General features: G+C 52.3%; 1 protein-coding gene and 1 long non-coding RNA gene across 4 annotated transcripts; one reads left to right on the top strand and one right to left on the bottom strand.

Moving 5' to 3' along the window:
- Window positions 1-927: 927 nt before the first annotated feature.
- On the top strand, window positions 928-6,241 carry LOC136023042 (uncharacterized). 3 transcript variants are annotated; one of them, XR_010616447.1, is made up of 2 exons: window positions 928-1,382; window positions 1,912-6,241. It is a non-coding gene; the product is annotated as an uncharacterized LOC136023042 (long non-coding RNA). The 3 variants fall into 3 exon arrangements; XR_010616448.1 differs by having other exon boundaries at window positions 928-1,393; window positions 3,862-6,241; XR_010616446.1 differs by having other exon boundaries at window positions 928-1,393.
- Window positions 6,242-8,725: 2,484 nt separating this feature from the next.
- PSMB5 (proteasome 20S subunit beta 5) lies at window positions 8,726-11,933 on the bottom strand. Its single transcript, XM_065697000.1, has 3 exons — window positions 11,699-11,933; window positions 10,124-10,430; window positions 8,726-9,411 (listed from the first exon to the last, which is right to left on the bottom strand). The coding sequence occupies exons 1-3, from the start codon at window positions 11,888-11,890 to the stop codon at window positions 9,116-9,118; spliced, it is 795 nt and encodes a 264-aa protein (XP_065553072.1). The 5' UTR covers window positions 11,891-11,933; the 3' UTR covers window positions 8,726-9,115.
- Window positions 11,934-11,972: the final 39 nt, after the last annotated feature.

Raw genomic sequence — 11,972 nt, 5'->3', positions numbered from 1 at the left:
ATGAGCCTTTGCGACAGGGGAGTATATCCCATAATCCTCTGCGGTAAGCAGGACATATAGTCCTTTTACCGCAGAGGATCATGGGATATACCCCCTAGTGCGGAGGTTCATGGGATATATTCCCCTAGCGGAGAGGATTATGGGATCTATTCCCACTTTTAGCGCGAAGCATTATGGGATTTATCCCCCTTCAGCGGGGACTAAAAACGGGAGTGTGGGGGGTGGGTGGTGTTGTTTGGGGTGCGGTGGTTCCAGAGAGGAGCAGGTGAGTAGAGGATTGGGGGGGGGAATCCTCTGAAGAAAGGGGGTAACAGCTGATTTGGGGCTGATTCCCCCACAAAGACCTTCCCATGAAGGGCTGTGCTTGCGGAGCCGGAGTCTGTCAGTCACTCTCCGTCCCGCCCCGCTTCCGCGCCGCCCCCCCACGGCTCCCATTGGCTGAGGCGCCTGTCAGTCACTCTCCGTCCCGCCCCGTTTCCGCTCAGCCCCCCCACGGCTCCCATTGGCTGAGGCGCCTGTCAGTCACTCTCCGTCCCGCCTCCGTTTCCGCTCAGCCCCCCCACGGCTCCCATTGGCTGAGGCGCCTGTCAGTCACTCTCCGTCCCGCCCCGCTTCCGCGCCGCCCCCCCACGGCTCCCATTGGCTGACGCGCCTGTCAGTCACTCTCCGTCCCGCCCCGCTTCCGCGCCGCCCCCCCACGGCTCCCATTGGCTGACGCGCCTGTCAGTCACTCTCCGTCCCGCCCCGTTTCCGCTCTGCCCCCCCACGGCTCCCATTGGCTGAGTTGTCTGTCAGTCACTCTCAGTCCCGCCCCGTTTCCGCTCAGCCCCCCCACGGCGCCCATTCGCTGAGGCTCCTGTCAGTCACTCTCTGTCCTGCCCCATTTCCGCTCTGCCCCCCCCACGGCGCCCATTGGCTGAGGCGCCTGTCAGTCACTCTCAGTCCCGCCCCGTTTCCGCTCAGCCCCCCCACAGCTCCCATTGGCTGTGGCGTCTGTGTGGGGTCTACAATGGATTTATGGGCGTCCATGGGGGTCTATAGGGGGTTTATGAGGGTCTGTGGGGGTCTGTATGGGCCCTACGCCGCTCTATACAATGCCCGTCCTCCCCACCAGGCGTCGCCCTCACGCCGTCTCCTAGCAACAGCCAATCCCCTCCCTCCTCCCCTCCCTCCTCCCTTCTCTCACGTCGCGTCTTTGCGTCACTTCTGCCATTCCCAACATGGCGGACGGCGTGGCGGCAAGGGCTCCGCCGCACGGGAGCCCTGGCCCGGAGGTGGCGGCGACGGCAACGGGAAGGGCAACGGGAAGGGCAACGGGAAGAACCGGAAGCAGGGAGGGAGCGGAATGACTTCAGAGTGTACCTGCAGCTGAGGCAAACATGGTTAGCGTTTAGTAAGTGCCCTTTAAACTTGGTATCTGTTAATGGATATTCAGGAGATTCAGTCGCTGTCTTGCTACAGTTTCTGCCTTGGTAAATCTCCTCCTCTACATATGGTGCTTATAGAAGGAAACAGAATTCTCTTTATTTGTATAGTACAAAAATCTACTTTTTCTGCAAGGCTACTAGTGTTTTTGTAAGGGTCCATAATGCAGTCGCAGTAGTGATGAGAGTGAAAAACGCTTGTGTTACTAGCTAAGTAGATGGCTGTGTGTTCAGCCTTCACAATGGGGAAGCAGAAGGCGATAACTAAGTCCTGATGAAGATAAGGAGAGGCATTTTTCTCTCTGTCTGTGTATGCCCCCTCCTTGAGGGCCCCAGAACTGAGATGAAAAACTGTGCATCTTTTGTAGACCTGTTTACATTCAGGTCGCTGAATTTTCTTGAATGCTGACCTGAGGCTGTGGAATGAGCCACGACAAATGTCATCACTTGTGGTTTTCACAAGAGCTTCACTGCTTTCTCTTAAAAGGGCAGCGTATTTAAAACAATCCCACTGGCACAAGACAGCCTGCAGCGTGTCATCTCTGACTATCTGGGTCTGGATTCTGAGACTGTGTCAGATCTGTGGTACCTGAAGCCAATTCCGCTGTCCCTGTGCAAACCTCCAGACACCCCACAGCCGAGGGAAACTGTCCCTTTGTCTTCCTCTGCCTCCGCAAAACTTCTTGGTTTCAGGTGGAGGAACCAGGTGTGTAACCGTCCACCACTGCTGGGCTGGTTTAAATGTTGTCTAACCCTCTGAGGCACCCAGAATTAACGGGTGTGTCTCAGGGTCAGAGGAGGTGTGCTTCAGGTGTTTAAGACTCTGCCTTCTGGAGATGGAGTCCAGAGAATTCTTTTACTTCCTATTGCAGCGGTAGGATTTGAACTGACACCAATTAGCTCAGATTGGATCAGCCTGAAAAGGCTCATCCAATACAGTGGATAGTTCCGGGAAAACTGTCTTGTGCATTTTCTCCAGGAATTGAATGTCTTGGTAATTTAATCATGAAAGGCAGGAAACTTGCCCTAAGATATCTGGGCATTGAACCTGCCAGGATATTTTTACCCTTCCGTAAACAGCTTCTGATGTTGTCAGTGGCGATGTCAGAGTATTTGGCTATAGCTCTTGTTGGATTTGGTGGAGAAGTCCAGTATGCTATAAAGCCTCCCTGGACTCAAATGTTGGCACTTGTTGATATTGACCTTCCATGGAAGGTCATGGATCGACCTCAACAGGGACCAACAGTCTTTACAGATGCATCTTCGGTGACTTCACCGCAGCGGCAGTATGGCAATCAGAGGGAGAATGGCACTGTATTAAAACGACTGACCATACGCTTTCAGTTCAACAGCTGGAAGCGATGGCAGTGGTACTGGCGTGCGGATTGTTCCCAATGGAACATCTTAATATAGTGACCGATTCGATGTTTGTCAGGCCCTGGTGTGTCAACATCTACAGTAGCTTTGATGTTAGAAGAAGCATTTTTTTCCCGAAAGGGTACTATATCGGTCATTCATGTTAATAGTCATGATTCAATTAAAGGTTTTTTCCAAGTTGGTAATGATAAACCAGACGCCGCCGCAAAAGGACTGTGGACGCTGAGAGATGCCCGTCAGTTACATGAGTCTCTTCACATTGGAGCCAAAGCGCTAGCAAAAAATTGTGGGATTTCGGTCGCTGACGCGAAGCATGTAGTTGCCACGTGTCCCCATTGTCAGAAAACACCGTTGTGGTCCAGTGGGGTCAACCGCAGAGGTCTTAAGGCCTCTGAGGTGTGGCAGACGGATTTTACGTTTTGTCAGCTGCTGAAACCTCGAGCGTGGTTGGCGGTGACTGTAGACACATATAGTGGAGTGATTATGGCAACGCAACATCTCAGAATCAATTCTAAAGCGACTGTTCAACATTGGTTGACAGTTATGGCGTGGCTTGGTGTCCCTGATCAGATTAAAACAGATAATGGTTTGAATTTTGTTTCTAAATCAGTACAGGCATTTGCTTCTAAATAGAGTATTACTTTAATACATGGGATTCCGTATAATAGTACAGGGCAAGCTATAGTTGAATGAGCGAATCAGACTTTGAAATCTAAGTTAGAGGTGCTGGCAAAGGCAGAAGGTTTTGTCAACACCATTCCTTCGGGAGATCAAGCACGCTTGTTAGCGACCGCCCTGTTAGCATTAAATCAATTTTCCAGGGGAGATGAGGTACATAGTCCCTCCCAAAAACATTGGGCCACTCGAACATTAGATGAGGGCCCGTTAGTTATAGTTAGAAATGAGTTGGGAGAATGGGAGCAAGGATGGAGGTTAGTCCTCACAGGGCGAGGGTATGCTGCAGTTAAAAAGGATGGTAGAGTTAAGTGGTCTCCGCTTAAGTCTATTAAACCAGATCTTCAAAATAAAACTAACGAAAACTGTGAGTTTTTATCTGCAGGATTTCATCATTGGCTGTTCCCGTGACCCGGATTCTTCGTCGGCAAAAAAGAATGACAGTTTGTCAGAATTCGGAGAAGGGCAATGTGCCAGGATGCGGGACGATTTGGGGACTTCTTGGTTGAAACGACTTCAAGGTTCTGGACAGAAAATAAATATGAACCAGATCGCCTTGGGACAGGGAAGGAAGTTGTATCCTTTCCGGTGTATTTTGATTATTTTGGTTTTGGTGCCATTATGAACAGGGGGCGAAATAAGTCATCAGGCTCACCAGCCATTTAAATGGACATTATATCAAGGAGAGAGTGTTAAGGTTGTACAAATCATCATAACTCCAGGAGCTCCCAGTTTTACAGTTACTTTGTGTCAGTTAGCACCTATAGAGCCATGTTTGGATTTAATAGGCTATTATATGTGTCCTGCTTCCAACCCTGGAAAAGGATATTGCAATCATCCAAATCATTATTATTGTGCTTATTGGGGTTGCGAAACAATTGCTTCCTCATGGTCTCCTTTGATGAAAGATTTCTTAAAAACGAGTTGGGGACCTGATGGATGTAAGTTGCCTAAACATGATTCTCTTGGAGGCGTTTCGAATAGTAATTGCCGGCATATAAGACTTGACATTTTGCAGCCTGAGGATTCAGGATGGTCAATAGGTAGAGTTTGGGGCCTTAGGTATTGGGAACCAGGATCAGATAGAGGTGGATTATTTCTTATTAAAAAGGAAATGGTTCTAAATGATCCGTTACCAGTAGGCCCCAACCTAGTATTGATTGATGATTTAGTTGAAGAGATATCAGATAATGTAACAATAGTTTCTGAAATGACTGATACTAAAAATATCCTCACCCCCACTCAAGATGAATATCTAGGGGGTAATTCTCTTTGGAAATTGATGCAAGCCAGTTATCTGGTATTGAATAGAACTAATCCAAATCTTACTGAACATTGTTGGTTGTGTTATGGAATGAGACCGCCTTTTTATGAGGCTGTAGGAGTCATCAAAAAACCTAGACTCTCAAATGCCACTAATCCAGCACAGTGTACATGGGGTCTAGAAAAACAAGGAATTACATTAACTCAAGTGACAGGAAGAGGTATGTGTGTAGGGAAGGTTCCTGAACACAAAAGACGTTTGTGTGTTAATACGGAAAAGGGACCACTGCCATCTAAAAAACCAGCAAGATGATTATTACCGGCTAGTGATACTAAGTGGGTTTGTTCCACTATAGGAGTTACACCTTGTTTATCATTGAAACTTTTTAATGAGTCTTCGGATTACTGTATACAAGTGGCAATAGTTCCTAGAATTTTTTCTCATTCTGAAGAGTTTGTTTATAACTCACAGATTACTTTAGAACACTATTTATTTAAACGAGAACCTTTTACAGCATTAACAGTAGCTACACTAATGATTTTAGGAGGTGTGGGAGTAGGTACGGGAGTAACCTCGTTAGTGCAACAGAGTAAAGAATTTAAAGCACTAAGGACGGCTGTAGATGAGGATCTGGTAAGAATCGAGCAATCAATAACTGCTTTAGAAAAATCTGTCAGATCACTGTCCGAAGTAGTGCTGCAAAATCGGAGAGGATTAGATCAAATGTATTTACAGCAAGGAGGAGTGTGTGTAGTGCTTAGAGAGGAATGCTGCGTATATGCAGATCATACTGGAGTTGTCAGAGATACTATGACTAAACTTAGAGAAGGTCTAGAAAAAAGGGATGGAGAAGTCCAACAAGGGTGGTATGAAACATGGTTTAGTCATTCACCATGGTTGAACACCCTGGTATCTACTTTGGTGGGGCCTATCGTAATGATTGTGATGGTACTGATTTTTGGACCCTGTGTCCTGAATAAGCTTATGTCGTTTGTTAAGAGCCAGCTAGAACAAGTTGACATTATGTTATTAGAACGCCGACAACTGCTTTAAAAATGTTCTTATTTAAAATCTTTTTTCGCCATCTCCAATTATACCCCACTGATTTTAGTTATTCTTTGGGTACTTCTTGTTTTATGTGCCTTATGTTCTATGTTTAAGTTTGTCTGTGATACATACCTTAAGATAGGTGGACAATTGCATACCTCCTCTGGAACTTATTAGATTTTAGTTAATTTTATTGTTATTATGATACTATGGTGCATGCTTTTATACTTTTATATTTTGGCTTATTTAGTTGTGCATAGGGAGGGGGGAAATGTGGTAGTTAGGGTCTGGCGGTCGGAAGATGTCGTGTTGTACGGAAAGATAAGAAGATAAGGCCTCTCTCCCTAGAGCCAGTAACACTTGGTTTTTGATGTAAGTAGACGGAAGTGACGTTGTAAACCTAGGGTATATAAGGCTGTGTCACCTATCAATAAACGCCATTTGCCGTCCACCACGTTGGTGTCTGTGAGCAGATGGACCGAGCGGCCTGGGGTTGGTCGCCGTGCCGTTCCTGAGATAGGTCACCACGCCCCCGAAGGCAACACTGGGGGAAGCAGAGGAGGACCCAGCAGATGGTTTTTTCCTGGTATTAAAAAACAGTTGGGTTTTTTTCCCCATCAGACTGGAAGCGCTGTAGATCCACTGGGATATGTGGAGCCGATGGAGATACAGGCGGTGCTCAATGTGCCAGGGAAGGGGAGAGACTTTAAAAGTATTTACCAGAGAATTTGAGAAGTATTCACCTAGAAAATCACAAGTGCATTGTGTCCCTTTCCAAAGGCTGCACTAAACATTACTGAAGGCAATTTCATACCGTTTCTTACACACATTTCAGCAGATTGCAAGCCTAGGGCTATCAGGTCTATCCCGCCAATGGCCATCAAGATTGACCCTGCTAGGGTTACCAGGTCTACCCCAACAGGTGCCACCAAGTCTACCCACACAGGCTATCAGGTCTACCCACACTAGGGTTGTCAGGTCTTATCCAGTTTTGCCATTTTCTAACCTATCTTAAAGCATTTTTGGCCAAACAGGTTAGAACCTGTTTTAAGCCATTTTTTTGCCATTTCTAGCCCAGCTTTGCCCATTTCTAACCCAGTTTAAGCCATTTTCGGCCATTTCTAGCCCAGCTTTGCCCATTTCTAACCTGGTTTAAGCCATTTTGTGGCATTTCTAGCCCAGTTTTGCTCACTTCTAACCCGATTTAAGCCAATGTTGGCCATTTCTAACCTGTCCTTTCCTATTTCTGACTCGGTTTTAGCCACTTTCGGCACTACCTCTCAAGGACCCGCCCACCTTGGCCCCGCCCCCCCAGCGCTGCCAGCCGGTCTCTGCCCTCCTCCCCACCGCCCATTCTCCCCTTCTAAGTGGGAAAAGGAGGCAATGCCCCCGGGAGCAGGTATTGCCTGCTGTCACATGACATCACAGGCTTGGTGGGCGGAGCTGCTGCAGGGCTCGCCTCTTCTGCTCCACCGCCTCCTGTAGCCTCCCGTAGGCTGAGGACAGCTCCTCCAGCCCCGCCCACAGCCCCTGATAGGCTAAGAGCGCCGCTCGCAACTCCTGGCCCTGCATCTCCCCGTCATCCGCGGCCAATGAGATGCTGCGCTTGCAGTAATGTCGTGGTGGTGTCATAAAGGGGGCGGGGTCATTGATGAAGGGGGCATATGGCACTTGGCTGGTGCGTTGATGGGCAGCCACGGTGCGGGGGGAGTAGGAGGCAAGGAGCAGCCCCAGCTCCTCCAGCCTGCAGAGGGGGCAATGGGGTAACAGAAGGGACACCCCCAAATCCCACCTTAAGCCCTTTAGCAGCCCCCCAACCCCCTCCCCCCAGTCCCGTTATAAACCCCCACTTAGAGCCCCATATCCCCCCATAAAGCAGGGGGGGCTTGCCCTTCGCTGACCCCGCCCCTTGCGGCACTTAACCCCACAGCAACCCGCTGCCTGTAACCCCCATAGGCCCCATACATACCCCGAGCGCCCCATACAGTGCATCTTGAGCCACAGCGCCACCCCTTTGCCCTCCAGGGAGAGCCCGTGCTGCTGGTCCAGCTCCTGCAGGGCTCCGGCACAGCCAGGAAGGCCCAGGACCGGTCCAGCACCTGCCCCACAGAGCCCCCCATAGAGCCCACTGAGGCCCCATAGACCTCCCAAACCCCCCTTAAAGCCCTACAGACCACATTGAAGCCTATGGACCCCATTTAACCCACCATAAACCCATTTAACCCCCAACAGACCCCTCCAAACACCCTTTAACGCCTAACAGACCCCTTAAACCCATTTAACTGCCCATAGACCCGTTTAACCCCCTAGACCCCCAAACCCCAATTTAAACCCCTATAGAGCATATTAAGCCCCCCCCCCGAGACCCCATTTGACCCCCCCATGGAACCCCCAAACCTCATTTGAGCCCTGCCCCAGAGGCCCCTCCAAAGCCCTTTAACCCCCACTGAACTTCTCATAGATCCCACCAAACCCTACTTAACCCCCCATAGACCCCTCTAAACGAACTTCTCATAGATCCCCCAAACCCCACTAAACCCCCATAGACCCCATTTAACCCCCCACAGACCCCCCAAAGATCCTTTAACCTCATGTAGACCCCCCAAACCCTATTTCACCTCCTCCAGACCCCCCAAACCCCCTTTCACCTCCTATAGACCCCCCCAAACCCCTTCTAATCCCCATAGACCCCCTTTAACCTCCCACAGACCCCCTTTAACCCCCAGACTTCATTCAACACCCCTACAACCCCCATTTACATCCCATTGTACCCCCCTTTAAGCCCCGCTCCTCCTTCGCCTCCCCACCAATCCCAGCGCAGCTCCACACCCCCCCTTAACCATGTGTGTCATGTACATGCCCCCGGCCCCCCCCGCCCCAGCGCTGTTCACTCTGGAGCCGAATGACGCCATTCGCAACTACCACGCCTTGGACACTGTTTTCAACCCACAAACGGATAGTTTTAGTCCAAAAATGACCGGGTCTAGGCCCAAACCGGCTGTTTTCAGCCCCAAAGCAGCCACTTTTAGCCCACAAACAGCCATTTTTAGCCCCAAAACACCCAGGGTTAACCACTTTCAGCCCACAAACAGCCGGTTTTGCCCATTTTTAGCCCCCAAAAGGCCGGTTTTGCCCATTTTCAGCCCCCAAACAGCCAGTTTTGGCACCAAAATGGCTGCTTTCAGCCCACAAACGGCCGTTTTCAGCACCAAAACAGCCAGTTTTGCCCGTTTTCAGCCCCCAAATGGCCGTTTTCAGCTCCCAAAGCGCCGTTTTTCCCCGGTTTTACCTGTTTTCACCCCCCACCCGCCTGTTCCACACCGCTGCTTCACTCGTTGCCATCCCACTCAGCCCCGTAGCGCTCCTGCAGCTCGGCTACGTTGTCGCAGGAGACGCGGCGCCAGCCCTCGGGCCCCACGTGGTAGACGGAAACACGGCCGCCTGAGTAAGCATCGCGGTGCGCGGCCTGGAAGATGGCACGGCGCGCCAGGGCGCAGGCGGGCTCCAGCTCCAGCTCTGGGTGGTAGCCGCGGTCCAGCACCCCATAGGCATAGGGCGAGCCCGAACCCACAGCAAAGGCGGTGCCCGGGACGCGTGTGCCGTCACTGTCCACGTAGTAGAGGCCTGGGGGGTTATTGGGGGCAATGGGGTCAGTGGTGGACCACAGGAAATAGAGACCCATAGCCACGGTCGCTAGCCCCATGTAACTCAATACCCAACTCCCTGACCCCGTAACAAGCAACTCCAACCTATAACCACCTATCCTATGGTGCCCACCACCCCCCAACCTTGACCATGAGCCCCATAACCACCACCCTACGGTGTCACTCACCCCATAATCCCCAACCCCCCGGTATCTACCAGCCCATAACCATAATCCCAGCCTCATATACTTCAAGTTCTTAACCTCACAACCATGAATATCCCCCCATAACCATCAACCCCACGATGTCCATCACCCCCTAACCTTGACCATAATAATGGAGCCACATAACTCCAACCGCATTGTGTCCATCACCCCATAACCATAACCTCCAGCCCCATATCCTTCAATACCTGACTCTTTGGCTCCGTAACTGTCAACCCCATGATGTCCATCACTCCCTAACCCTACCCATGAGCCCCACAACTCCAACCCCATTGTATCCATCACTCCTTAACCATAAGCCCCACCCCCATATCCTTCAATATCCCACTCTTGGGCCCCATAACCCCCAACCCCATGGTGCCCATCACCCCCTAACCATAACCCCCAGCACCATATCCTTCAATACCCAACTCTTTGGTCCCATAACCCACAGCCCCACGGCGTCCGCCCCCTGCAACCCACACTCACCGGGCCCCCTCTTGTCCCAGCCGCCGATCATGGTGCCCATGCTGAGCCCCATGCCCTTGTACTGGTACACCATGTTGGCCAGCAGCTTGGCAGCGGCGGCCACCGAGGCATGCTGCCGGTGACGCAGGCGGTACACGCGGCACTGCCGCGCCAGCACCCGCTGCCAGAAGGCGCAGTCAGCGGCGCCGCCCGCCAGGGTGCCCAGCACCCGCGCGCTCACCTCCAGCACCTTCTGCACCGACTGCGACGCCACGTAAGAGCCAGCCGTGGCACGGGAGTCAACAGCCAGCACCACACCATGGGGCAGCTGTGGAGGAACAGCGACAGCAGGGTTGCAGGGGGGGGTCTGGAGTCCCTACATGAGGGTCTATGGGGGGGGCTTAAGGGGGATATGGGGGTCTGGAATCCCTACATGGGGGGTCTATAGGGGGCTATGGGGGTCTGGAGTTCCTACATGGGGGTCTATGGGGGGGCTTAAGGGGGATATGGGGGTCTGGAATCCCTACATGGGGGGTCTATAGGGGGCTATGGGGGTCTGGAGTTCCTACATGGGGGTCTATGGGGGGGCTTAAGGGGGATATGGGGGTCTGGAATCCCTACATGGGGGGTCTATGGGGGGATTAGGGAGGATATGTGAGTCTGGAGTCCCATTATGGGGGTCTATTGGGGAATATGGGAGGATATGGAGAGATTTGGGGGTCTGGAGTCTCTACACGGGGCTCTGTGGGGGTGTGGAGACCCTTTATGGGGGTGCATGAGGGGATATGTGGGTGTGGAGTCCCTACATGGGGTTCTAAGGAGAAATATGGGGGGGGGATATAAGGTTCTATGGGGGGTTATGAGGGGCATATAGAGGTCTGCAGTCCCATTATGGGGCTCTTTGTGGGGATTTGGGGGTCTGGAGTCCACTACAGGGGGTTCTAGGGGGAAATATGGGAGGATATGGGGGGATATGGAAGACCGGAGTCCCTTTATGCAGTTTTATGGGGGAATATGGGGAGATATAGGGTGTCCATGGCGGGATACGGAAGTCTGGAGTCCCTCAATGGGATCCTATGAGGCCTATGGGGGAGGATATGGGGGGTCTATGGGGGGATACGGGGGGATTTGGGGGTCTGAAGACCCATAACGGGGTCTGTGGGGGTCTATGGGTGGATTAGAGGAGATATGGGGGTCTACGGGGTGTCTATGGGGAGGTTATTGAGTAAAAACAGGGGCTTACGTGTGTCTATGGAGAGTCATGGGGAAATATGGTGATCTATGGGGTGTCTCTGGTGGGTTATGGGGGTCTATAGGGTCCCTATGTGCCCCAGCCCTCCCCAATGGCTCTCTATGCGTCCCCGCTGCCCCAAAGTAGCTCCTTATGGGCCCCTGTGGGGTCCCTATGTGCATACCCCCCTCCCAATGTGTACCTATGGAGTTTCTATGGGGTCTCTATGGGTCCCAGTGCCCCCGCCAATGTCTCTCTATGGCTCTCAGACACCCCCCCCCCCAATGTCTCTCCATGGGTCCCAGCCCCCTCGCAGTGTTTCTCTACGGCTCCCTGCGTGTCTCTCTGCCCACCCCTGTCCGTACCTTGAAGGCCAGGGTGGTGGTGCCGTGCAGGAGGTGGATGCCGGGCCCGGGCAGCAGCGGCGGCAGCTCCCGGAGGAGGGGGGCGGCGATGCCGGGGGGGGACCCGGCGGGGTCCCGGGGGGCGGCGAGCCCCGGCAGGAGGGACCGAGACGGGAGCGGAGCCTCGGCCCGCACCACGCTCGCCAGCGCCATCTTGGACCGAGAAATGGCCGCTGCGCAGGCGCGATGCGGCCGTTACCACGGCAACGCGGCCGCCATGATGGGTAAGGGCATG

Source organism: Lathamus discolor, chromosome 17 (assembly GCF_037157495.1).
Source record: "Lathamus discolor isolate bLatDis1 chromosome 17, bLatDis1.hap1, whole genome shotgun sequence".
In the NCBI taxonomy this organism is placed as follows: domain Eukaryota; kingdom Metazoa; phylum Chordata; class Aves; order Psittaciformes; family Psittacidae; genus Lathamus; species Lathamus discolor.
The sequence above is the reverse complement of the archived record's forward strand: the minus strand, read 5'-3'. Positions and strand labels throughout refer to the sequence as shown.

Excerpts from the sequence above, each read along its gene's own strand:
- PSMB5 (XM_065697000.1), bottom strand. The coding sequence starts at position 11,890 with ATGGCGCTGGCGAGCGTGGTGCGGGCCGAGGCTCCGCTCCCGTCTCGG. Across the intron at positions 10,431-11,698 it reads CCACCACCCTGGCCTTCAAG|CTGCCCCATGGTGTGGTGCT; the intron begins GTACGGACAGGG and ends GTTCCTCCACAG. Across the intron at positions 9,412-10,123 it reads CTGGGACAAGAGGGGGCCCG|GCCTCTACTACGTGGACAGT; the intron begins GTGAGTGTGGGT and ends ATAACCCCCCAG.